At 51.1% G+C, this 25,651-nt stretch overlaps 1 protein-coding gene across 4 annotated transcripts in view; it reads left to right on the top strand.

Annotated features, from left to right (window-relative positions):
- Window positions 1–25,651, top strand: part of LARGE1 (LARGE xylosyl- and glucuronyltransferase 1) — a 469,066-nt gene that overhangs the window by 273,314 nt on the left and 170,101 nt on the right. For all 4 annotated transcript variants that reach the window (XM_088459224.1, XM_088459227.1, XM_088459226.1 and 1 more), the window contains exon 5: window positions 9,247–9,370. In XM_088459224.1, the coding sequence (XP_088315350.1) occupies window positions 9,247–9,370 (124 nt within the window). The remainder of the gene's footprint in view (window positions 1–9,246; window positions 9,371–25,651) is intronic.

The following is a 25,651-nucleotide window of genomic DNA, read 5'->3' as shown; positions in this document are numbered from 1 at the left end:
AGCATTTTGAAGATTAGGGAACAGCTTCCTCGAGTTCAAAGGCAAGCTGAGCTTGGCGCGCTGGATGTGACAGAGAAGATGGAAACTATCACAAATAAACGCAACAAAAGAATGTCACAGATCTCATGATAATTTAAATGGCCATTTGTACTCCTTCAGTTATGGGGCACACAGTTCATCATTGCCTTCCTCATTGAGCACAAGGTCCAGGGTTATGCGGGACTCTGGCTGCCATGGGGCTGTGTCGCACCATTCATTGTTTCCTGCAGGAAACCCCCTTCAACTAGCAGAGCTTCTTGTTCCCTACACTGGCTGTGTCACGACCAGGGTCTCTCGGCATGGTAGTCGACGGGTAATACCTGTGAGGACTCTATGGCGAGGGGCGTCTGGCGGTGGCAGTGGTGCCTGGCGAAGAGCATTGGCTGTGCGTGGTTCTGTGGGGGCATACTGTCACTCTGGTCTGGTTAGGCCTGGGGGTGCTTCCATTCCGTTCTGGCATGGGCGCCGCCATCTTGTCTCCGGTCAGGTGACCTAGTTGCCCTATCCTGTTGTGTCACATGCTCCTCTCTGACCATTCACGGCTGAGCACTGGGGATTTAAGGGAGTTCAGAGCTCCCTTGCATTTCCAGTGCAACGTGTATCTCAGCCTAGCTGAGAGGGAGTTCTCTGTGCTTATCCTGTTCCTGTGAATTTGCTGTCTGCCAGTCTGCCTGTCAGTTCCTAGCTCCCACTGGACTACCCTGCTTCCTCCATCACCCTTGCCCATACCTGAGTGCCTGAGCCTGCTGACATCCTGTGCTTCAGTTCACTACCTGCATACCTGGCTTTCTATTTCCTGCATCACTACCTGTATACCTGCTTGATCATTTTCAGCCTCACTACCTGCACACCTGGACAGCTCTAATTGTTTCTGCCTGGAAAGTAACCCATTGCTCCCACCACAGAACTTTTGTGCGCATTTATATATTCTTGGACTTTTATTTACTGCCATAGTTTATGTCTACTCAAGCACATATTAAAAAACCTAGTTTTTTTTATTCAAACCCGCTTCTGTGATTGCTCCTGCTACCTCCCCGGGTCCACAAGCAACCCAGAACATAACAGGCTGATCGTCCTGGTCATGTCCTGGTCATAGCCACGTCATCCCGGCTAGGGGGCAGATTTGTCAAACCTACATGAGGACATGTGGAGGTGTTGCTCAAAAGCAACCAATCAGCTTCTAGCTATCCTTTATCCAGTACATTGTGTGAAATGATAGCTACAATCTGATTGGTTGCTATGGGCAACACCTACACTTGTCTTTTTTTTTTTTTGTAGTAAGTTTGAGAAATCGCCCCCTTACAATTTATGCTTTAGCTTTTAGACTGAGCAATTACTCAGCAGACAGTAATTACATAGGGGTCTATTTACTAAGCAGTGTTAGGAGACAGAGTGAAAAGTGATAAGAAAGTGATAAGGTGCCAGCCAATCAGCTCCCAACTGTCATCTCACAGGCTGTGTTTGAAAAATGACAGTTGGGAGCTGATTGGCTGGCACCTTATCACTTTTAACTCTGTCTCCTAACACTGCTCAGTAAATAGACCCCTAAGTAGTGTATGGCCAGGGCTGTAGAGAGCGGAGTCGGCCCAGGTACTGTAGGGGACATGGCCTAATCAAGCAGGCATGGCCACACCCCTAAAATACATTCTGAAAAATAGATTGTGCAGCGCTGTGCGCTCCACAGGGGGGTGCCGAGCTCTCCTCAGCCAGGGGCATATCCAGGAGGGAGGGAGGCGATCAGTGGGTACGCTCCCCTGCACACATCAAGCAGGTAGAGGAGACTGCTGCTGCTCAGCCGTGCCGGGCTGGGGAGAGAGGCTGCAGTTGATGACTGGTAAAAAGGGGGGGGTGGCAAACCCGGACCCCTCCAACAAGCCTGGGCCCAGGTAATTAATAATCACGTCCTCAGTGCCCCTGTTTATAGCAATTATGTAAGAGTTAATCTGGGTACACACGGTACGATCTGCACAACCAACGATTTCCCTTGAACTTTTCTGTAGTGCAGGACAAACGATATTGGGTGTACACACGGGTAGATATCTATGATAGATATCTTTCAGTGAAGTCCTCCTGCCACATCTCTGAACATGCAAATCTAGATGAAATTGTCCAAGTTGGCCTGCATGTACAGACGACCATAGATATCATTATCGTCCATGCGGGAACGTGCATCGTTGGTCTTCGTTGGTCGTTCGCTGCATAAAAATGAACGATTTATCGTTAAACGATATCGTTATCGTTCATAGTTATCGTACCATGGATCTGATTCAGACCCGGTCACAAGCGCTGTGCGCTCGCAACCGGGTCGATGGTGGGCCAGTGCGCATGCGCGAGACCCGGGAGTGCCCGGGTCTCGTACCAAAGGGGGCGTGCTGTCGATCTTGAGTGACAGCACTCCACCTTTAGTGGGCGGGCCGGGGTAGTGGCTGCCCAAACGGAGGCGCTCCCATGTGAACGCCTCCGTTTGGGGGCGGCCCCACTGACATCACGAGTGATGTCAGTGGGAGAGATTTCGGCTCTGTTAGAGACGAAATCTCTCTGGGGCTTGCGGCAACGAGACCCTACCACAAGGGTCTCGTTGCAAGCCTGATGGTCGCGATGGTCTTGACCATCGCGACCATCATCATGGCCGCTCGCATAAGCTGTGGGTGGTAACCCACAGCTATGCGAGCGGCCAACAGGCCGCAAAAAAAAAACGCCCTGATTCAGAGCGGGCGCTCGTTCAGAGCGTCCAGCTCTGAATCAGGCCCCATGTGTACGCACCTTTAGCCCCTGTAAATTTAAAGCTGCAATAATTTAAAAGGCAAAACCAACCTAAGGCTATGTTCTTATGGGAAAAAACTGTATTTTCCTGTTACCATGTTGTCTAAATTTGCCTTGACAATTCCGTTCATTGCACTGAAAGAAAATGATGTCGGCTGGGAATACTATGGTAATACATCGATCCACCTAACCACAGTCCATTAACGGATCTCAGACTCATTAACAGCAAAAACACACCTAGATGTGAGGATCACTTCAGACTGGTCTGTCCTCTTTGATGCCCCCGACTGATGGAGAGCCAACCAAAGATCAAGGTGGTCACGTGACCTGTCTATCAGTTCTCTTAGTACCCACCGTCTCTGGATGTTCAGCGCGGGGCGCAGTTCCTTTTAATACAGGGTTGAATGCAACATCCAACAGCTCCATTTAGCACATCCTCCTGTAATGATAGCTGAACGCTCCCATTAGATTCTTAGCATGTGTCTGCTTCCCTTGAAATATACTCACCGTGACTCCTGTTACAGCTCCTGTAACACAATTATGTAAATAGCTGATTAAGTAAATAATTGCATTAAGAAACTTGACAAAACTGATAGCTACATACTGCAACAATGTCACGTATCCTCCTGGCGCCCATAACTTACGGCTCGCAGGTCGCTCTTTTGTTAGCGGGCCGCTCCGCTAATTCCCCAGAGTTGGAATTAGATTTTAATGGATATCATTTGAATATCAAATGAAAGGATTTGTTCTCCGGAGTATGCCAGGGGTGACACATATCCATTAAATGGAAAGAACGAGGGGGGAAAAAATAGATTTCTGTGCATTTATACACTAGATGCTGCTCTTTGTAGTGTAACTAACAGCAATTTTCTTGTCCCGAGCAATAGGAGCGGATGACATAAAAAACAAAAATATGTAAATATTAGTATAATATGAAAAGCTGAGCATTGGGTAAACAGTGACTACACATCCTACAGTACAGCAGCTGTATAATTTGGCCTAAGTGACGGATTATCTGCATTAGTCCTACAGCAGACACGAGCTTGTGACCCGCAGCGTGGGCGATTTCGATTCCTCTCTGCAGACCTAGCTCGCAGGAATGTTCCTTATACCAGAAGCACTGTACGCAGCCTGTGGGGTGAGAGCCAAAGGGCGGCGGTGGATTTTGGACCTCAGAGTCGTTCGCTCGCTGGGAGCGATAATCGCACATCTGCGCATGCGTATAATTCACAGTGCGCGTGCGCAAGTCATTCGTTACGATCTGATTTTGGCAGCTCACAAGCCACTTTCAGGTCGCTGCTTTGAGTGACAGATAGTGCCGTTTGTGGGTGGTAACGTGGGAAGGTGCTTGTGAATGGGGGTGTGGATGTGCGAACGCAGGCGTGTCTGACCGTCAGAACGGCGTTTAATGGGTGTGCATAATTAGCAAGGTAGAGTCATTGCACACGTGACTTAGTTGTTTTTTAGCCTGAACTGCTCGCAGTGCTTGGGGTAGGTTAGGTCAACCCCAAGCGCTGCGAGCAGTTCCGATGGCCCTCGATGTTCACGATTAATCAGACTCTTCCCGGAGATGACGTGTGCTGCGAGTGACAGGTGGGAGGTTTTATAGTCCAGCGTTCGCTAACTGCTGTCGCTCACTAAGACATAGAGGGCGTCCTTACAGCGCAAAGAGCGATAGCTTGATTTGCATAGCCGGCCCCTTTTTGCAAGCGAGCGATCGCATCTTGCGAGGGATTCTGAATGAGGTCCCTTGTGTTTGTGTTGCCTGATTCGCCACATATGCAATATACTATACGCTGTGTGTTTTAGTGTCCCAGAAACAATGCTTTTTTTTTATGGTGTTACTTAATTGTATCAGTTTTAAATTCCTTTAACTAGTTCTGGTAACAGCATGAAATTAGTTCAATTGTTTCAGAAATTGGGGTTACCAAGCAATGGCACACTGACACATGGGGTTACCGAGCAATGGCACACTGACACATGGGGTTACCGAGCAATGGTACACTGACACATGGGGTTACCGAGCAATGGTACACTGACACATGGGGTTACCGAGCAATGGTACACTGACACATGGGGTTACCGAGCAATAGTACACTGACACATGGGGTTACCGAGCAATGGTACACTGACACATGGGGTTACCGAGCAATGGTACACTGACACATGGGGTTACCGAGCAATGGTACACTGACACATGGGGTTTCAGAGCAATGGTACACTGACACAAGGGGTTACAGAGCAATGATACACTGACACATGGGGTTACATAGCAATGGTACACTGACACAAGGGGTTACCGAGCAATGGCACACTGACACATGGGCTTACCAAGCAATTGCACACTGACACATGGGGTTACCAAGCAATGGCACACTGACACATGGGGTTACCGAGCAATGGCACACTGACACATGGGGTAACCGAGCAATGGCACACTGACACATGGGGTTACCGAGCAATGGCACACTGACACATGGGGTTACCGAGCAATGGCACATTGACACGTGGGGTAACCGAGCAATGGCACATTGACACATGGGTACCCCAAGCAGGCACACTGACACGTGGGGTAACCGAGCAATGGCACACTGACACAAGGGGCCCCCAAGCAGGCACACTGACAAATGGGGTCCGGAGCAATTACACATTGACACATGAGGTTCCATCTAATGAGACTATTAAGCACCACTGGCTTTTACCGTGGGCCATTTGTGGTACAGCTGGTTTGTTTGTGTCTTATTGGATAGTACTTATTGGAACCCCCACCTTCCCACCCCACATACACACATACACACCAAGCCCCTCCTTCCCACCTCACATACACATCAAGCCCCTCCTTCCCACCCTACAAACACACATATACACCAAGCCCCTCCTTCCCACACACATACACATCAAGCCCCTCGTTCCCACCCCATACACACACACCAAGCCCCTCCTTCCCACCCCACACACACCAAGCCCCTCCTTCCCACCTCACACACACACACCAAGCCCCTCCTTCCCACCCCACACACACACATACACACCAAGCCCCTTCTTCCCACCCCATACACATGCACACCAAGCCCTTCCTTCCCACCCCGCACACACACCAAGCCCCTCCTTCCCACACACATGCACACCAAACCCCTCCTTCCCACCCCACACACACACCAAGCCCCTCCTTACCACCTCACACACACACCAAGCCCCTCCTTCCCACCCTACACACACACATACACACCAAGCCCCTCCTTCCCACCCCACACACACACATACACACCAAGCCCCTTCTTCCCACCCCACACACATACACATGCACACCAAGCCCTTCCTTCCCACCCCGCACACACACCAAGCCCCTCCTTCCCACACACATGCACACCAAACCCCTCCTTCCCACCCCACACACACACCAAGCCCCTCCTTACCACCTCACACACACACCAAGCCCCTCCTTCCCACCCTACACACACACATACACACCAAGCCCCTCCTTCCCACCCCACACACACACATACACACCAAGCCCCTCCTTCCCACCCCACACACATACACACCAAGCCCCTCCTTCCCACCCCACACACATACACACCAAGCCCCTCCTTCCCACCCCACACACATGCACACCAAGCCCCTCCTTCCCACCACACACATACACACAAGCCCCTTCTTCCCACCCCACACAGATACACATGCACACCAAGCCCCTCCTTCCCACCCCGCACACACACCAAGCCCCTCCTTCCCACACACATACACACATGCACACCAAACCCCTCCTTCCCACCCCACACACATACACACATGCACACCAAGCCCCTCCTTCCCACCCCACACACATGCACACCAAGCCCCTACTTCCCACCCCACACACACACACATCAAGCCCCTCCTTCCCACCCCACACACACACCAAGCCCCTCCTTCCCACCCCACACACACACACACACACACACACCAAGCCCCTTCTTCCCACCACATACACATGCACACCAAGCCCCTCCTTCCCACCCCGCACACACACCAAGTCCCTCCTTCCCACACACATGCACACCAAACCCCTCCTTCCCACCCCACACACACACCAAGCCCCTCCTTACCACCCCACACACATACACACCAAGCCCCTCCTTCCCACCCCACACACATACACCAAGCCCCTCCTTCCCACCCCACACACATGCACACCAAGCCCCTCCTTCCCACCCCACACACACATACACACCAAGCCCCTTCTTCCCACCCCACACAGATACACATGCACACCAAGCCCCTCCTTCCCACCCCGCACACACACCAAGCCCCTCTTTCCCACCCCACACACATACACACCAAGCCCCTCCTTCCCACCCCGCACACACACATACACACCAAGCCCCTCCTTCCCACCTCACACACACACACCAAGCCCCTCCTTCCCACCCCACACACACACACACACACACACACACACACACCAAGCCCCTCCTTCCCACCCCACACACACACACCAAGCCCCTCCTTCCCACCCCACAAACACACACCAAGCCCCTCCTTCCCACACCCACATATACACACCAAGCCCCTCCTTCCCACCTCACACAGGGATTCTCTAACCTCCCTCCCAGGGGCGTAAGCTCATATCAGGCGCCCTAAGGCAAATTAGACGGTGATGCACCCCTGCCCCCACGGCTCCAGGCCGCGCATGTGCCGACATTCGTGGGCACATGCGCAGTGGCACAGCTCTTGTCAATTACCACTTTGCTTATTGCAATCTCCTCCTCTCTGCAATCAGTACTGAATGCCTCGGCACAACTTATCTTTCTCTCCTGCCTTCCTCATCTGGTCGGCCACTTTGCACAGCCCTCCACTGGATCCCCCTACCCAGAACACAATTCAGGCTGCTTACCCCAACCTATACAGGCCGCGTTTATTCCTCCCCCTCTTACATCTCTGACCTTCTCAACAAATACTCCCCTATACACCCACTCCACTATGTCAATTACATTAATCTCTCCTCTCCAATCACCACCTCACACTCCAGCCTTCAGGACTTCCCCCGCACCGTTCCTCACCTTTAGAACGTTCCACCTGACCAGACCGGCCCTCACCGCCAATCTTTAAAGCAATGGCAAACGCAGTTAGCAATTTAGTGGTAGGGTCAGACCTGCCTTAAATGTCCGAGTGGCTCTGATGTACAGATGTTGCCGTGCACATCTATCCCGCGATGCGAGCGCATCGCGGCATGGGTGGCACGACTAGTGTGCCCGCCTTTAGGGCGCCATAGACTTCATTAGGTAGAACGCCGGCCACGCCTAGTCGTGGCTCGGCGAGAGCTGCTGTATGCCGTGGTAGATGGCTACAACTGTACTTTGTTACCAATGTTTTTGGCTGGATTGCAAGGCATTACATATGTGCGAGGGGAGAAGCTGGCGTCTGCTGTTGTCCGTGCCAGCACTTTGCGATTGCAGTTATTCGCGTACTTTCGAAGCAGAACTGCGTGCGGGATTGAAGACGCTAACCCAACAGCGATCCTTGCTGAATCAGGCTCCTGGTTCTTCAGCTGATAAAAGCAGGTTGCAGGCCGAGCTGCAGATAATTAGTAAGCAGGTTGCAGGCTGAGTTGCAGATAATTAGTAAGCAGGTTGCAGGCCGAGCTGCAGATAATTAGTAAGCAGGTTGCAGGCCGAGCTGCAGATAAGTAGTAAGCAGGTTGCAGGCTGAGCTGCAGATAATTAGTAAGCAGGTTGCAGGCCGAGCTGCAGATAATTAGTAAGCAGGTTGCAGGCCGAGCTGCAGATAATTAGTAAGCAGGTTGCAGGCCGAGCTGCAGATAATTAGTAAGCAGGTTGCAGGCTGAGCTGCAGATAATTAGTAAGCAGGTTGCAGGCTGAGCTGCAGATAATTAGTAAGCAGGTTGCAGGCTGAGCTGCAGATAATTAGTAAGCAGGTTGCAGGCTGAGTTGCAGATAATTAGTAAGCAGGTTGCAGGCTGAGCTGCAGATAATTAGTAAGCAGGTTGCAGGCCGAGCTGCAGATAATTAGTAAGCAGGTTGCTGGCTGAGCTGCAGATAATTAGTAAGCAGGTTGCAGGCGGAGCTGCAGATAATTAGTAAGCAGGTTGCAGGCCGAGCTGCAGATAATTAGTAAGCAGGTTGCAGGCCGAGCTGCAGATAATTAGTAAGCAGGTTGCAGGCCGAGCTGCAGATAATTAGTAAGCAGGTTCAAGGGGACAAAATCGCTGTTGCCAGATTGAGTGTTAAAAGCCAATTGATTTAGACCCACACAGGACTGTAGACTTTATGCCTTCAGCTGATATAATACACAGGAATAAAAGTAACTCATTCTGAATGCTGATTTTTCTGGCTTGTGTAGAAGAGAAATCCAATGATGCTTTTATGTCCATTGTTGTTATATCTTCCTCCCAGTCGGTTTTCACAAGGTAGACTGAATTATATGCATCTCCTTCTTTTACAGGAGGAATCCACTGCACTTCCATCTCATCGCAGATACTATCGCCAAGCAGATCCTGGCTACGCTCTTCCAAACGTGGATGGTGCCTGCAGTGCGCGTGGACTTTTATGATGCTGATGAATTAAAGGTACGGAAATAAAGCTTCACAGCTGGCAAGCGAGAGGAAAACTAAGGGCCTGATTCAGCATGAATCGCAATCGCAACTGCGTAGGCAGATCGGGCCGATGGCGAGTACTGCGCATGCATCGCAATGCGCGTGTGCCGGGCAGTATTGCGATCGCACTGCGATCACGTACGTAGATACAAAGCCATCGCAGAGTGAGTGACGGGACATCAGCATTTGGAGGTGGCGACGGTGGAGTGTAATCGAAGAAATGCACGCCCTTCGAACGCCGTTTCCTGGGCCTGCATAAATTAGTCACTGCGACGGCATACGCAGCTAAAGTACTCACTGCGTGCGACGAGAGTTGCAATTTCTGAGACAGGTCAGAGCTGCTGTAATTCTGCGTGAGGGGCCGATGTTACTCGGGGACTGCAAACCATCGGTACAATCGAGTACCATCGCAGCCTCATGCACACTTGCGCAAGCCCTGACCTTACTCAAAAATTGGTAACTTCATCGCACGCTATGTCGTCTCAAGTTGCGCAGGGCATCGCAGTGGATAATTTATGCACGCCCCTGCAACGCCGTTCAAACGCACTGGCACGCCTGCGTTCGGCCAACCACCCCACCATTACCACCCACAAACGGCACTTCCTATCAATCACTCTGCGATGGGTCTTCGTGGTCACTGCGATTGCCGTCCCGATCGCACTGGCCGGTTCGGGCGCGCACTTCAGTGCATACGCAGTATGTAACAATCGGCCGATTGCGTGTGTATTAGCAGCTGCGTTCTTTGCTGAATCAGGCACTGAGCGCTCATAGGGCCTGATTCAGAGCTGAACGCTCTGACCAGAGCGCTCGCTCTGAATCAGGGCCCTCCTACCTGTTTTAGGAGCGTCCTCATGGACGCTCGCATAGTTGTGGGTTACCACCCACAGCTATAGCGAGCGTCCATGATGATGGTCGCGATGGTCTTGACCATCGCGACCATGGGGCTTGCGACGGAGACCCTGCGGTAGGGTCTCGCTGCCGCAAGCCCTGGAGTGATTTTGGCTCTATCAGAGCCAAAATCACTCCCACTGACATCACTAGTGATGTCAGTGGGACCGGCTTGAGACGGTAGGCGTTCCCATGGGAACGCCTCCGTCTGGCAGGTACGCCCCCGGCAAGCCCACCAAAGGGGGCGTGCTGTCAATCAACATCGACAGCACGCCCCCTTTGGTGCGAGACCCGGAGCGATGGAGAGCCCGTCGCTCGCCGGGTCTCACGCATGCGCACGACGGAGCTCCCTCCATCGTGCGCATGCGCAGTGGGGGAACATCGACCCGCTTGCGAGCGTACTGCCGCTCACGAGCGGGTCTGAATGACCCCCATAGTCAAGTCAGAGCTAACGTTTGTTCTAATGCAGGAGGAGAGATGGGCATGGGGAAAAATGATCCCTCCAAGGTAAGAATTCTGAAAACATGATGAGTGTTCCACCCTGAGAAGCTACATTGAGAATCTCCTGTTCAGTCCAACCCTGCATGGTGTATCTTAGGGTGATGTCTTTAAACTTGTATAGATTAAGGCGCACTGTCCAAATGCGCAGGGTAGCTAGATATTTAGGGCCTGATTCTAATCCGTAGCCAAGTTGGTATGCAGCTGCATTTTTATTTATTCGCGTATTGTACTTGCGTCCTTGGCTGCATATTCCTCTTGGCGAACGTCACGCGATGCAGAGTCGTACAGACCTCAGCTATTTCTCTGCGGGCGCTAAGTGGCTTTCTTGAGTGGCAACTAGGTGCCAACAGTGCGAATGCATGCAAGCGATCAGTCTGATAGGCGTGAGAGGGGGGGTACGCTGTGGGCGTGTAGCCAGAGTTTCTATTGTGCATGGTACGTATTCTGCACTCCAAATTCAGGCGTCAGTGCCGATGGCAATGACGATGGACGCTCTTGCGTACAAGAAAAGCGGGGCGGTGCGATTGGACAGATGCGTAGACATTAGGACGTACATATAGTCGCATTTGTGTCTAGTTTGTCGTCCGTTCACAATCAGGATGCGACTGTATTAGGCCCGGCGTACGCCTCAGAATCACCGCCTTAATATGTAAGCCTTCAATAAAAAGTATCAATGAAATATAACACGGAGTCCATTATACAGAGCACTGTATGATTTACCGCCGGACGCCTTTCCGGCGGTTGGAATCTCAACAGCGGCTGCCCGACATGGGTGAAAATCCTGATCGTCCCTAAGGTAAGTATTGACTAACCTCGGTCCTCAGGACCCCACACAGTTCACGTTTTGCAGGTCACCCAGCAGATGCACAGGTGTATTCATTACTCACTGACACATTTTAAAAGATCCACAGGTGGAGTGAATATCTCACTTGTGATTCTGTGAGGAGACATGGAAAATATGCACTGTTTGGGGTCCTGAGGACCGAGTTTGAGAACTTGTGGACTAACCTAATTCCCTCCCCTAACCCTCCATAGGGGTGCCTAACCCTTACCTTCCCCTCAGTGCCTAACCCTAATCCCCCCTCTAAGTGCCTAAACCTAACCCCCCATTCCCCGTCGCCTAAACCTAGGTCCCCCAGGGAGGTGCCTAACTTTCCCTCCCTCTAGCCTAACCTCCCTGGGGGGTGCCTAACCCTAACCCTCCCTCCCCCTAGCGTAACCCTAACCTCCCGGGGGGGTGCCTACCCCTAAGTCCTCCCCGGGAAACATAAACCTAACCCTCCCCCACCCCGAGCGCGCGGCTATCCGCACTCTGCGCCCGGCATCCCTTCGATCGGGACGTCGGGCGCCGGTCTCCCGGCGTCGGTATAATGACAGGCATCTAGATTTAGACGCCTGTCATTTAACCCTCGCCAGGATTAAGCAGTCGGGAAGCCGGCTGTCGGGATTAGGTCCATCGGCTTCCAGACTGCATACCCTGAGTACATACAGTATGTCAATAGTAATAGGGGATAAGAACTTGATTAGCATTGACTGAAAGCTTCGGACAGATCCCGTACTTCGGCAGTAATTGTCTATGGCTGAAGGTGACCCGCGTGGTTTTGTTGTCTCTGTTTGCGGTAACAGGTCTGCTCCAGCTGCAAGTCAGCGGGAGTTACCTCGAGCTGCATGATAAACAGCCCCCGTCTTCTCTTTTGTCTCTGTGAATTCTGTTCATTTCCAGCGTTACAATACATAACGCTGAGGTCTATACAGGCTGGTAACATTCTGCTGACCGCATCTGCTTACGTCCATAAAATGTAGGGCAGCTAAATAACCCTGTAAGGGCAATATTCAGGATGTCTGCATTAGGTCTGATGGTAGTCATGTCAGATGTTCTAAATCCACAACTAGGACAGATTGGGCACTTTTAGGGCTGGAGATCAGATTAATCTCCCTGAGCTGAAGGTACTAGTAATTCTCAGGATCGTGTAGGCAGTGCTGACGAATGCACGTAGCCTGAAGCGTAACCCTGGTACGTACAGCAATTATATTCATGAGGATGCAGTCTGTCAATTCAGGAGGAACAAGCAGCATCGCTGAGAGACAATGGACCTGATTTAGAATCGGACGTGAGTTCATTTGTGCCACGTACAAATTGGGACTTACTGCCCATGTAGCCAGGGTCCCATTTGTACTTGCACATGCCTTTTAGGAGGCATACAGTACCTACGGCAGGTTTGATGGTGACGGACACATTTTATACTCTAGTGTTAAAGTGTCTCAAGATCTGTGCGACTAAAATACAGCTGCATACACATAGGTGACTATAGATGCATTTTTTGCAGTTGCAGTTTTTCGTTTAATACTGAGAAATCAGGTTGAAAGTGTGATGCCTCTGGTACCAACCACCCATCACCTTTATAACACAACCAACCTGCGCCTCTCATTCTGGGACAACCACCATTCTACTTACTAGCACAATTACTCTCCACCTACTGCGATTTGCCACGAAAGCGGCAAAGATGCAAGAGGACACATCTGCAGCACAATCACTGTTCACGTTTTGTAGCACAAACACTCTCCACCTCTCTAGCAGAACTGCACTCCATCTCTCTAACACAATTACTCTCCACCTCTCTAGCACAACCATCCTCCACCTCTCTAGCACAACCATCCTCCACCTCTCTAGCACAACCATCCTCCACCTCTCTAGCACAACCATCCTCCACCTCTCTAGCACAACCACTACACTTCTCTAGCACAACCATCCTCCACCTCTCTAGCACAACCACTACACTTCTCTAGCACAACCATCCTCCACCTCTCTAGCACAACCATCCTCCACCTCTCTAGCACAACCATCCTCCACCTCTCTAGCAGAACCACTACACCTCTCTAGCACAACCACTTTCCACCTCTCTAGCACAACCACTCTGGACCTCTCTAGCACAACCACTCCCTGCCTGTCTAACACAACCACTCTACACCTCTCTAGCACAACCATCCTCCACCTCTCTAGCACAACCACTCTCCACCTCTCTAGCACAACCATCCTCCACCTCTCTAGCACAACCACTCTCCACCTCTCTAGCACAACCAAATGAACCAATACACCTCTCTAGCACAACCATCCTCTCTCTAGCAGAACCACTACACCTCTCTAGCACAACCACTCTCCACATCTGTAGGACAATCACTCTCTAGTACAGTGTTGGCTAACCTTGACACTCCAGCTGTTATGGAACTACATAACCCAGCATGCACTGCTACAGTTTTGCTATTAGGGCATGCTAAAACTGTGGCAGGGCATGCTGGGATATATAGTTCCACAACAGCTGGAGTGTCAAGGTTAGCCAACACTGCTCTAGTACAACCACCCTCCACCTCACTAGCACAATCATTCTTCACCTCTTTAGCCTAACTACTCTCCGCCTCCCTAGCCGTACTGCTCCCCGCCTCCCTAGCCTAACTACTCTCCACCTCCCTAGCCTAACTACTCTCCGCCTCTCTAGCTGTACTACTCTCCGCCTCCCTAGCCGTACTGCTCCCCGCCTCCCTAGCCTAACTACTCTCCGCCTCCCTAGCCTAACTACTCTCCACCTCCCTAGCCTAACTACTCTCCACCTCCCTAGCCTTACTACTCTCCACCTCCCTAGCCTAACTACTCTCCGCCTCTCTAGCCTAACTACTCTCCGCCTCTCTAGCCGTACTACTCTCCGCCTCCCTAGCCTTACTACTCTCCACCTCCCTAGCCTAACTACTCTCCGCCTCCCTAGCCTAACTACTCTCCGCCTCCCTAGCCGTACTGCTCTCCGCCTCCCTAGCCGTACTGCTCTCCGCCTCTCTAGCCTAACTACTCCCCGCCTCTCTAGCCGTACTGCTCTCCGCCTCCCTAGCCTTACTACTCTCCGCCTCTCTAGCCTAACTACTCTCCGCCTCCCTAGCCTAACTACTCTCCACCTCCCTAGCCTAACTACTCTCCGCCTCCCTAGCCTAACTACTCTCCGCCTCTCTAGCCGTACTACTCTCTGCCTCCCTAGCCTTACTACTCTCCACCTCCCTAGCCTAACTACTCTCCGCCTCTCTAGCCTAACTACTCTCCGCCTCTCTAGCCGTACTACTCTCCGCCTTCCTAGCCTTACTACTCTCCACCTCCCTAGCCTAACTACTCTCCGCCTCCCTAGCCGTACTGCTCTCCGCCTCCCTAGCCGTACTGCTCTCCGCCTCCCTAGCCGTACTGCTCTCCGCCTCTCTAGCCTAACTACTCCCCGCCTCTCTAGCCGTACTGCTCTCCGCCTCCCTAGCCGTACTGCTCTCCACAATTTTATTACAACCATCCCCTAACATCATTATAACCAAGCCATCTTCCGCCTCTCCCAATGACTTTACCCACTGCACTGTTCCATAACTAGTGCCAGCAATACTCTAGTACAGTGCCTCATTGGACTATAGCACCTGTTACACACTTATGTAACTATCACCCTATCTAACATTCTTCCGTGCCGATATTCCCTTACCACATGGAGCTTTATTTTCTAAGCACATAGAGACATGTTAATCATCTCTATTTACATAAATCGGACCAGATTATTTTATTTTACAGGGAAGAGCAGACTCCTCCAACTGTATTGCAGATGGCGTCCTCGCCAGCTCCAAGTACATAAACCGAGATAGCGGCCAAAAGCTGTTGTGAAGACTCCGGCTCCCACAGCCCAGAATGCACATGTAGGGCTGATTGCTTTCTGCAGCAGGATGACAACGAGCAGGGAACACTTGCCCCCTAATTATATGAATTCATGTCTGGCGTGGTGGGCTTTAGCTCCCACAAGTGTATTGAGAGCACATGGCACGCTGCCATCCGCTAGGTGCACGCCATTGACACGAGCAGCCAGAGCAGGTGCAGTTTTAGTACCCTTTATAGCTGAAGTGTCTGGGCATATTTATAGTGCCAATCTCCCAGGTCTATTCCTGCACAGAACATTCTAGGCGTAGCGCCGGGAGGATGATTGCGTCTAAAGTATTACTTGTATAAGTATCAGGAGAGTGTACGTCTCCTGATAGAGGCTTCTTTATGGGGCGAAGGGGGCTCAACTCTGAACCCTTTTATAAAACCGTAAGGGCCGGATTCTGATTTGGAGGCATGCCCAAATGTCATGGCTCTCATGGCTATCTGCAAACTGCTCGTGCGTACCCGGAGGCGAGGCAGTGCAGGGGTGCCATTCTAGACAACGCTCCGTTCATCTGTATACACGACCGGGTACCGGCCTGTAGCGTCCAAAGGATGGGCGGGGTGCCATACCAGGCACCCTGCTAGCCAGAAGCAAGGGCCATGGGGCAGCGACACTCCTACTTATGGCCCTGACTTATGATGACGGCTGTGGATGGAAAAGCAGCGGGCAGGCTCGGGCTTCTGTACGAAGACTGATGAATAATTGGCATAGACGGGTGGCTACTGGCACTAGCACAAGATAGTAAGTAGGCTGCGAACGGCCGCACGGAATAACGGCCTGCTGATGGTTCCGACTCAGAATCAGACCCCGAATGCCACACTTCGGTGCTCCTATAGACCCCGACCGATCGCAACATGGAGGCATTTCTGAAATACTGCTGCAAATTTTTCTAGTGCAGTTTAGAAAATGAAAGATAACGTTGGACTAGCTACAGATAAATAACTCCCAAAATGTACAAACATATAAGCGGCTAAGAAGACATACTGTATATAGCCGCTAGTCTAGGAGGGTCTACAAACAAGACCACACTTTACAACCTCTTGCACTCTGAGAGGCCCGAAGTAGAGTTGGTGGCAAAGGGGCACAAATGACTCCCAACAGACACAAATATTTCTGCCCATGTACAGGTCTGTCCACATCTCAATTTGCATATTCTCCTTGTCTGTGACAAGTTGTCATCTTCAGCGTCCAGTATCACAGATATCTCCTGCTTACCTTCCTCTCCCGGAATGGCCCGCTGTCCTCATACACTAGTATCACAGATATCTCCTACTTACCTTCCTCTGGTGGAATGGCCCGCTGTCCTCATACACTAGTATCACAGATATCTCCTACTTACCTTTCTCTCCCAGAATGGCCCGCTGTCCCCATACACTAGTATCACAGATATCTCCTGCTTACCTTCCTCTCACGGAATGCCCCGCTGTCCCCATACACTAGTATCACAGATATCTCCTACTTACCTTCCTCTCCCGGAATGCCCCGCTGTCCCCATACACTAGCATCACAGATATCTCCTACTTACCTTCCTCTCCCGGAATGGCCCGCTGTCCCCATACACTAGCATCACAGATATCTCCTACTTACCTTCCTCTCCCGGAATGCCCCGCTGTCCCCATACACTAGTATCACAGATATCTCCTACTTACCTTCATCTGGTGGAATGGCCCGCTGTCTTCATACACTAGTATCACAGATATCTCCTGCTTACCTTCCTCTGGTGGAATGGCCCGCTGTCCCCATACACTAATATCACGGATATCTCCTGCTTACCTTCCTCTGGTGGAATGGCCTGCTGTCCCCATACACTAGTATCACAGATATCTCCTACTTACCTTCCTCTCCCGGAATGGCCCGCTGTCCCCATACACTAGTATCACAGATATCTCCTACTTACCTTCCTCTCTCGGATTGGCCCGCTGTCCCCATACACTAGTATCACAGATGTCTCCTACTTACCTTCCTCTCCCGGAATGTCCCGCTGTCCCCATACACTAGTATCACAGATATCTCCTGCTTACCTTCCTTTTGTGGAATGGCCCGCTGTCCCCATACACTAGTATCACAGATATCTCCTGCTTACCTTCCTCTTGCGGAATGGCCCGCTGTCCCCATACACTAGTATCACAGAAATCTCCTACTTACCTTCCTCTTGCGGAATGGCCCGCTGTCCCCATACACTAGTATCACACATATCTCCTGCTTACCTTCCTCTGGCGGAATGGCCCGCTGTACCCATACACTAGTATCACACATCTCCTGCTTACCTTCCTCTTGCGGAATGGCCCGCTGTCCTATACACTAGTATCACAGATATCCCCTGCTTACCTTCCTCTCCCAGAATGGCCCGCTGTCCCCATACACTAGCATCACAGATATCTCCTACTTACCTTCCTCTCCCGGAATGACCCGCTTTCCCCATACACTAGTATCACAGATATCTCCTACTTACCTTCCTCTGGTGGAATGGCCAGCTGTCCTCATACACTAGTATCACAGATATCTCCTGCTTACCTTCCTCTCCCGGAATGGCCCGCTGTCCTCATACACTAGCATCACAGATATCTCCTGCTTACCTTCCTCTGGTGGAATGGCCCGCTGTCCCCATACACTAATATCACGGATATCTCCTGCTTACCTTCCTCTGGTGGAATGGCCTGCTGTCCCCATACACTAGTATCACAGATATCTCCTGCTTACCTTCCTCTCCCGGAATGTCCCGCTGTCCCCATACACTAGTATCACATATATCTCCTGCTTACCTTCCTCTCCCGGAATGGTCCGCTGTCCCCATACACTAGTATTACAGATATCTCCTGCTTACTTTCCTCTGGCGGAATGGCCCGCTGTCCCCATACACTAGTATCACAGATATCTCCTACTTGCCTTCCTCTCCCGGAATGGCCCGCTGTCCCCATACACTAGTATCACAGATATCTCCTACTTACCTTCCTCTCCCGGAATGGCCCGCTGTCCCCATACAGTAGTATCACAGATGTCTCCTACTTACCTTCCTCTCCCGGAATGGCCCTCTGTCCCCATACACTAGTATCACAGATATCTCCTGCTTACCTTTCTCTCCCGGAATGGCCCGCTGTCCCCATACACTAGTATCACAGATATCTCTTGCTTACCTTCCTCTTGCGGAATGGCCCGCTGTCCCCATACACTAGTATCACAGAAATCTCCTACTTACCTTCCTCTTGCGGAATGGCCCGCTGTCCCCATACACTAGTATCACACATATCTCCTGCTTACCTTCCTCTGGCAGAATGGCCCGCTGTACCCATACACTAGTATCACACATCTCCTGCTTACCTTCCTCTTGCGGAATGGCCCGCTGTCCTATACACTAGTATCACAGATATCCCCTGCTTACCTTCCTCTGGAGGAATGGCCCGCTGTCCTATACACTAGTATCACAGATATCTCCTACTTACCTTCCTCTGGCTGAATGGCCCGCTGTCCTATACACTAGTATCACAGATATCTCCTACTTACCTTCCTCTCCCGGAATGGCCCACTGTCCCCATACACTAGTATCACAGATATCTCCTGCTTACCTTTCTCTTCCAGAATGGCCCGCTGTCCCCATACACTAGTATCACAGATATCTCCTGCTTACCTTCCTTTTGCGGAATGGCCCGCTGTCTCCATACACTAGTATCACAGATGTCTCCTGCTTACCTTCCTCTCCCGGAATGGCCTGCTGTCCCCATACACTAGTATCACAGGTATCTCCTGCTTACCTTCCTCTCCCAGAATGGCCCGCTGTCCTCATACACTAGTATCACAGATATCTCCTGCTTACCTTCCTCTAGTGGAATGGCCCGCTGTCCCCATACACTAATATCACAGATATCTCCTGCTTACCTTCCTCTGGTGGAATGGCCTGCTGTCCCCATACACTAGTATCACAGATATCTCCTGCTTACCTTCCTCTCCCGGAATGTCCCACTGTCCCCATACACTAGTATCACATATATCTCCTGCTTACCTTCCTCTCCCGGAATGGCCCGCTGTCCCCATACACTAGTATCACAGATATCTCCTGCTTACTTTCCTCTGGCGGAATGGCCCGCTGTCCCCATACACTAGTATCACAGATATCTCCTGCTTACCTTCCTCTGGAAGAATGGCCCGATGTCACCATACACTAGTATCACAGATGTCTCCTGCTTACCTTCCTCTGGCAGTATGGCTCACTGTCCCCATACACTAGCATCACAGATATCTCCTGCTTACCTTCCTTTTGTGGAATGGCCCGCTGTCTCCATACACTAGTATCACAGATATCTCCTGCTTACCTTCCTCTCCCGGAATGGCCTGCTGTCCCCATACACTAGTATCACAGATATCTCCTGCTTACCTTCCTCTCCCGGAATGTCCCGCTGTCCCCATACACTAGTATCACAGATATCTCCTGCTTACCTTCCTTTTGTGGAATGGCCCGCTGTCCCCATACACTAGTATCACAGATATCTCCTGCTTACCTTCCTTTTGTGGAATGGCCCGCTGTCTCCATACACTAGTATCACAGATGTCTCCTGCTTACCTTCCTCTCCCGGAATGGCCTGCTGTCCCCATACACTAGTATCACAGATATCTCCTGCTTACCTTCCTCTCCCGGAATGTCCCGCTGTCCCCATACACTAGTATCACAGATATCTCCTGATTATCTTCCTCTCCCGGAATGGCCCGCTGTCCCCATCCACTAGTATCACAGATGTCTCCTGCTTATCTTCCTCTCCCGGAATGGCCCGCTGTCCCCATACACTAGTATCACAGATATCTCCTGCTTACCTTCCTCTCCCGGAATGGCCCGCTGTCCCCATACACTAGTATCACAGATATCTCCTGCTTACCTTCCTCTAGTAGAATGGCCCGCTGTCCCCATACACTAGTATCACAGATATCTGCTGCTTACCTTTCTCTAGTAGAATGGGCCGCTGTCCCCATACACTAGTATCACAGATATCTCCTGCTTACCTTCCTCTAGTAGAATGGCCCGCTTTCCCCATACACTAGTATCACAGATGTCTCCTGGTTACCTTCCTCTGGCGGAATGGCCCGCTGTCCCCATACACTAGTATCACAGATATCTGCTGCTTACCTTTCTCTAGTAGAATGGGCCGCTGTCCCCATACACTAGTATCACAGATATCTCCTGCTTACCTTCCTCTAGTAGAATGGCCCGCTTTCCCCATACACTAGTATCACAGATGTCTCCTGCTTACCTTCCTCTGGCGGAATGGCCCGCTGTCCCCATACACTAGTATCACAGATATCTGCTGCTTACCTTTCTCTAGTAGAATGGGCCGCTGTCCCCATACACTAGTACCACAGATATCTCCTGCTTACCTTCCTCTAGTAGAATGGCCCGCTTTCCCCATACACTAGTATCACAGATGTCTCCTGCTTTCCTTCCTCTGGCGGAATGACCCGCTGTCCCCATACAGAATTCATCAAGCTCCGAAAACACTATATTTTTGGAGCTTGAGTGTGAGAGCATTCGCCATCTTCAAATGGCGAATGTTTCAGGCCCGGGCTCGCAACCCGCTCCTTCCCCCTGGTGTCGAAGAGGGGTCCTTTCGGATCCTTCCACCCCTGTCCGGCTCCTTCCGCTGGACGTCGGAGCTCTTGTGCGCATGCTTGACCTGCGGGTCAGGCATGCGCACTACCGTCACTGCTCTGAAAGGAACAGTGAAGGAGCAGTGAAGCCACTCGCGGGACAGCTGATTTTCGGATCAAATGTCACAGCGCTTCCGCGGCGAGTTAGAATGTTAATTATCGGGGTCCTAACAGACCCCGATAAGTAACATCATGCATAGACCGCTATATGTGATAACAGATTAAATAGAAGTGAAATTAGTACATACTATATGGTACATTCACTCCCAAGCCCGTCATTACCCATAAATCACATTCTTTATTTTGCTTTAGCTGTACAGTGTTTACAAACAGTGTGTATTCTCTGCTTAATATAATTAAAGCATTACGGGGAAATGATAATGATGAATGGGGACCTCTCATGCATGAATATATCCTTTTTCCTTCTGTCCTCCGCACTTGTGTCAGCCGCTCATTATCTTCGGCTAAACCACTGCAAGGGGAGCTACAGGAATCCGGCACTACTGTATGTCTGTGGTATAGGTCATATGTGCTAGCTGTCTAGTCTGACAAGCGTCTCAACGCAGTTTAATTCAGACCTTTACATTAAGCAGACTCAAGGTGACAAGCCCCTTGGGGACATACTAGCTATGTACGATGGGTTCATCCTGTCACCAGCCGTCAGCAGAATTATATGGGGAAAGACTGGTGTGACACTGAATGCTGGTCACAGCCGTACTCTGCAGAAATGTTTGGTAATAGTTAACTGAGTATTTTGTATTGAATACGATGTCATTTCTGAATTTCTGAGGTTTCTTTGAAGCTGCATCATGTATACACAGGGCCTGATTAACCCACGCAGGTCTGCTGCGTAAATACGCTGATGATTGCAATCGCAAAGCCGGCATAGAGACGCCCACTACCGCTTTCGCACCTCCGTAATACCCTGCAGTCCTGCATATACAGCGGGAACATCGAGTAACATCAGCCCCTCATGCACAATTACTGCAGGTCTGACCTTACTCAGGAATTGCTAACCTCGTCGCACACAGTGAGTACTCAGGCCACGTATGTCGTTGCAGTGGCTAACTTATGCGCGCCCGCGCAACAGCGTTCAAATGGACAGGCACGCCTGCGTTTCTCAGAGCACGCCCCGTCCTTCCATCTGCGATGACTTTGTATCTATGCGAGTGATCGCAGTGCGATCGCAATGCTAACTGGCGCACTGCGGTGCATATGCATGCGGAGTACGCAACAATCGGCCATCTGCGTACGCTATCGCAATATCGATCCATGCTGAATCAGGCCCACAATGTGTAGAAAATCCCATTTTAGATGCAGACAAAGTATAGACAACAGTTTTATTTATTTCATAGTTATTTCCTCTGTTAAAGATGTAAGTTTAGTCCAACCATCTGCTTTTAGTGTCCTACTCTATAACATCACTTCCAATTTCCAGATGCTTCCTGATTTTTTTTATTATTTTTTTTGGGGGGGGGCGTCACTCCAGTATCTGGGGAGACTAGACCACCCTCCTGGATCATGCCTACTTCGCCGGTGAGGTAGGTGGACTTGGGTTACAATACAGGGATTTGCATCAAATCGCACCATTATAACCCCACCATTATAACCCCAAATCTCCTAGAAGAAGCCAGAGAAAACACTGGCAAATGGTGAAAGTGTGCAGGCTTTTTCTCGCCTTGGATAAAGCACACAATGGCCCTCATTCAGAGCCGTACGCTCTGAGCAGAGCGCACGCTCTGAATGAGGGCCGCCCTCCATAAAAATGGAGCGGCCTCCTGGACGCTCGTATAGCTGTGGGTCACCACCCACAGCCTATACGAGCGTGCAGTTTGATGGCCACGATGGTCGTGACCATCGCGACTATCGAAACTGCGAGCCGGAGCCTGCGGTTGAGGTTTTCAACCGCAAGCCCCGGAGTGATTTTGGCTCTATCAGAGTCAAAATCACTCCCACTGACATCACTAGTGATGTCAGTGGGCCAGCTTCTGACGGGAGGCGTTCCCGTGGGAACGCCCCCGGCACGCCCACCAAAGGGGGCGTGCTGTCAATCAACATCGACAGCACGCCCCCTTTGATCAGACACAACGAGCGAAGGACTTTCCTTCGCTCGTCGCGTCTGGCGCATGCGCACGACAGAGCTCCCTCCGTCGTGCGCATGCTCAGTGCAGACCATCGACCCACTTGCGAGCGGACAGCCGCTTGCGAGTGGGTCTGAATCAGGGCCAATGTTAGGAGGAATTACCTTCCCTGAGTGGACAGGCAGAGAGTGACTGACAGCTTGTCAGCCTTGCTTTCCAGAATTGCTCAGTGTGGGTTGATGACGTGTTTGTACATAGAGGCGGGGCCAGTGATGCCCAATAACTGTAATTAGGTCATTCTCTGCATTGCAGCCTGTAGGAGATCTTATCAGGACATTGGCCCTCATTCTGGTCGTTCTGAATGTGGGCGGCCGCTTCTCTTTTGAAGTGCGGCCTCCTGGTCGCTAGCTAAACTGTGGGTTACCACCCACAGCTTTAGCGACCGACCAGGTTGATGGTCGCGATGGTCAAGACCATCGCACCCATCGGGGCTTGCGACAAGACCCTAAGGTTGGGTCTCGACAACCGCAAGCCCCAGGGAGCTTCCTGCGCTGATCGAGCAGGAAGCTCCCCACTGACATCATTGCTGATGTCAGTGCGGCCGCCCACAAAACGGCAGGCGTTCCTTAAGGAACGCCTCCGTTTGTGAAACCACTCCCCGCCACGCCTACAAAACGGGGCGAGCTGTCGATCAACATCAACAGCTGGCCCTTTTGTAGTGAGCTCCGGAGCGAGAGAATTTCTCTCTTGCTCCGGGGCTTGCGTAGGTGCAGTACGGCCGCTGCGTGTGCTCAGGGCCTAAACATCGACCCGATTGCGAGCGCTCAGCGCTTGCGACCGGGTCTGAATGAGGGCCATTGTCCTATAGGTGTGGGAGGGGCTTTTGCTGTCTGTAATGGGGTGTGGGGGAGAGTAATACAGCGTAATGTGAGGGAAGCCCTGAACAATGGGCCTGATTCAGAGCCGGACGCAATTAGCGCTCGTTCGTCCTGAAAATAGGGGTGGCTATTAAAATGAACCGTTCGCTGTTTGCGGTCTGTTCACGCCTCTAGGTCTGAACGAGCGTACAAAACTTGCGGTCGGTTTTTGGGAAACTACGCCCCCTGGCCGCTCGCATCCTACGTCATGTCCGCTATTTATTAGATTAATCGAGTACATCGAACAGGGTGTGAACTGCTCGCTATTCTTGTGGTTGGTTTTTGCTACCACAATTTTGCGAGCAGTTCTGGCTTAAAAAAAACCCAGTGACGTGGTCAATGACGCTGCTGTTTTAAATATGCACACCCATAAAATGCCCGTTTTGACCTTTAAGCATGCCTGCGATCGGATCTCCACTCCCCGTTTTCAAGCACCTTCCCCTGTTACCACCCACATTCGCCTCATTCTGTCACTCAAATTAGCAGGCATTCGCTATTTTGCGAGCACATGAATTTCGGCCGCACTGACTGGTTCGCGCATGCGTATAACGATCCGCACGCATCCGCAGTTGGGCAAACATCGCTCGGAGCGAACGAGCTGCCGCATATGAGTGGCTCTGAATCAGGCCCAATGTCATTAACCTCCACGGTCTACATGTAAACATTTATATTCTGGGATTAAGCGGTCGATAGTATCGGCTCCTCAGCTTGATAAACCGCGCGGGTCCAGGAGCGTAGGTGCAGTTATGCTTCATAAATCTGACGACCATGGAGAAGGTTTATAATCTGTCCCACTCCCAGGCTTTAAAGAGGACCTGCTGTCATCTACAGACAATAACCATGTATTAAACAGACAGCACAGAAATAAACTTGTTACAGCTGATTAGATTATTTTTTTCTATATTCATCTTTTTACAACATGTCTGTACGAATTTAGTCGCCTCCTTTGCAGATATAAATACCCTACCTGCGGCATTCATGAGTGTAAACATCCCATGTTCCGGTAGGAGCATGATCACTGTAAGGATGGTACTGTAATTGGCCATCGATAGTTATCAAACATCGATTGTTAAATACCAATGATCATTGGTTTTGACATCGATGGCAGAAATTCATTGGTTCTCTCCCATAGATGGCAGAGTAGGACCCAATGCTTTTTTTTTTCCCATCGGCATGGAGCTTAGCCCCACCTCCAGCGGCCGCTAAGCTGCACTCTCTATGGAGTGGTGGCCATTGAGTGGCGCAAACCATCGACTGTTTACCATTGATGGTTTAGTGCCATCGAGGATAACCATCGATGGCCATCCGTAGCTCACTGTGCTCAAGACTCTGGGCCTGATTCAGAGCCGCTCGTAAGCGGCCGCTCGTTCGCTCCGAGCGATGTTTGCCCAACTGCGCATGCGTACGGATCGTAATACGCATGCGCAAACCAATCGTTTGTTCGCTAAATAGCGAATGCCTGCTAATATGAGTGACAGGAGGAGGCGTATGTGGGTGGTAACAGGGGAAGGTGCTTGGAAACGG

This window comes from Taudactylus pleione, unplaced genomic scaffold, assembly GCF_031769625.1.
Source record: "Taudactylus pleione unplaced genomic scaffold, aTauple2 ptg000903l, whole genome shotgun sequence".
NCBI lineage: Eukaryota > Metazoa > Chordata > Amphibia > Anura > Myobatrachidae > Taudactylus > Taudactylus pleione.
Note: the sequence above shows the minus strand (reverse complement) of the source record. Positions and strands in the feature narration are given on the sequence as shown.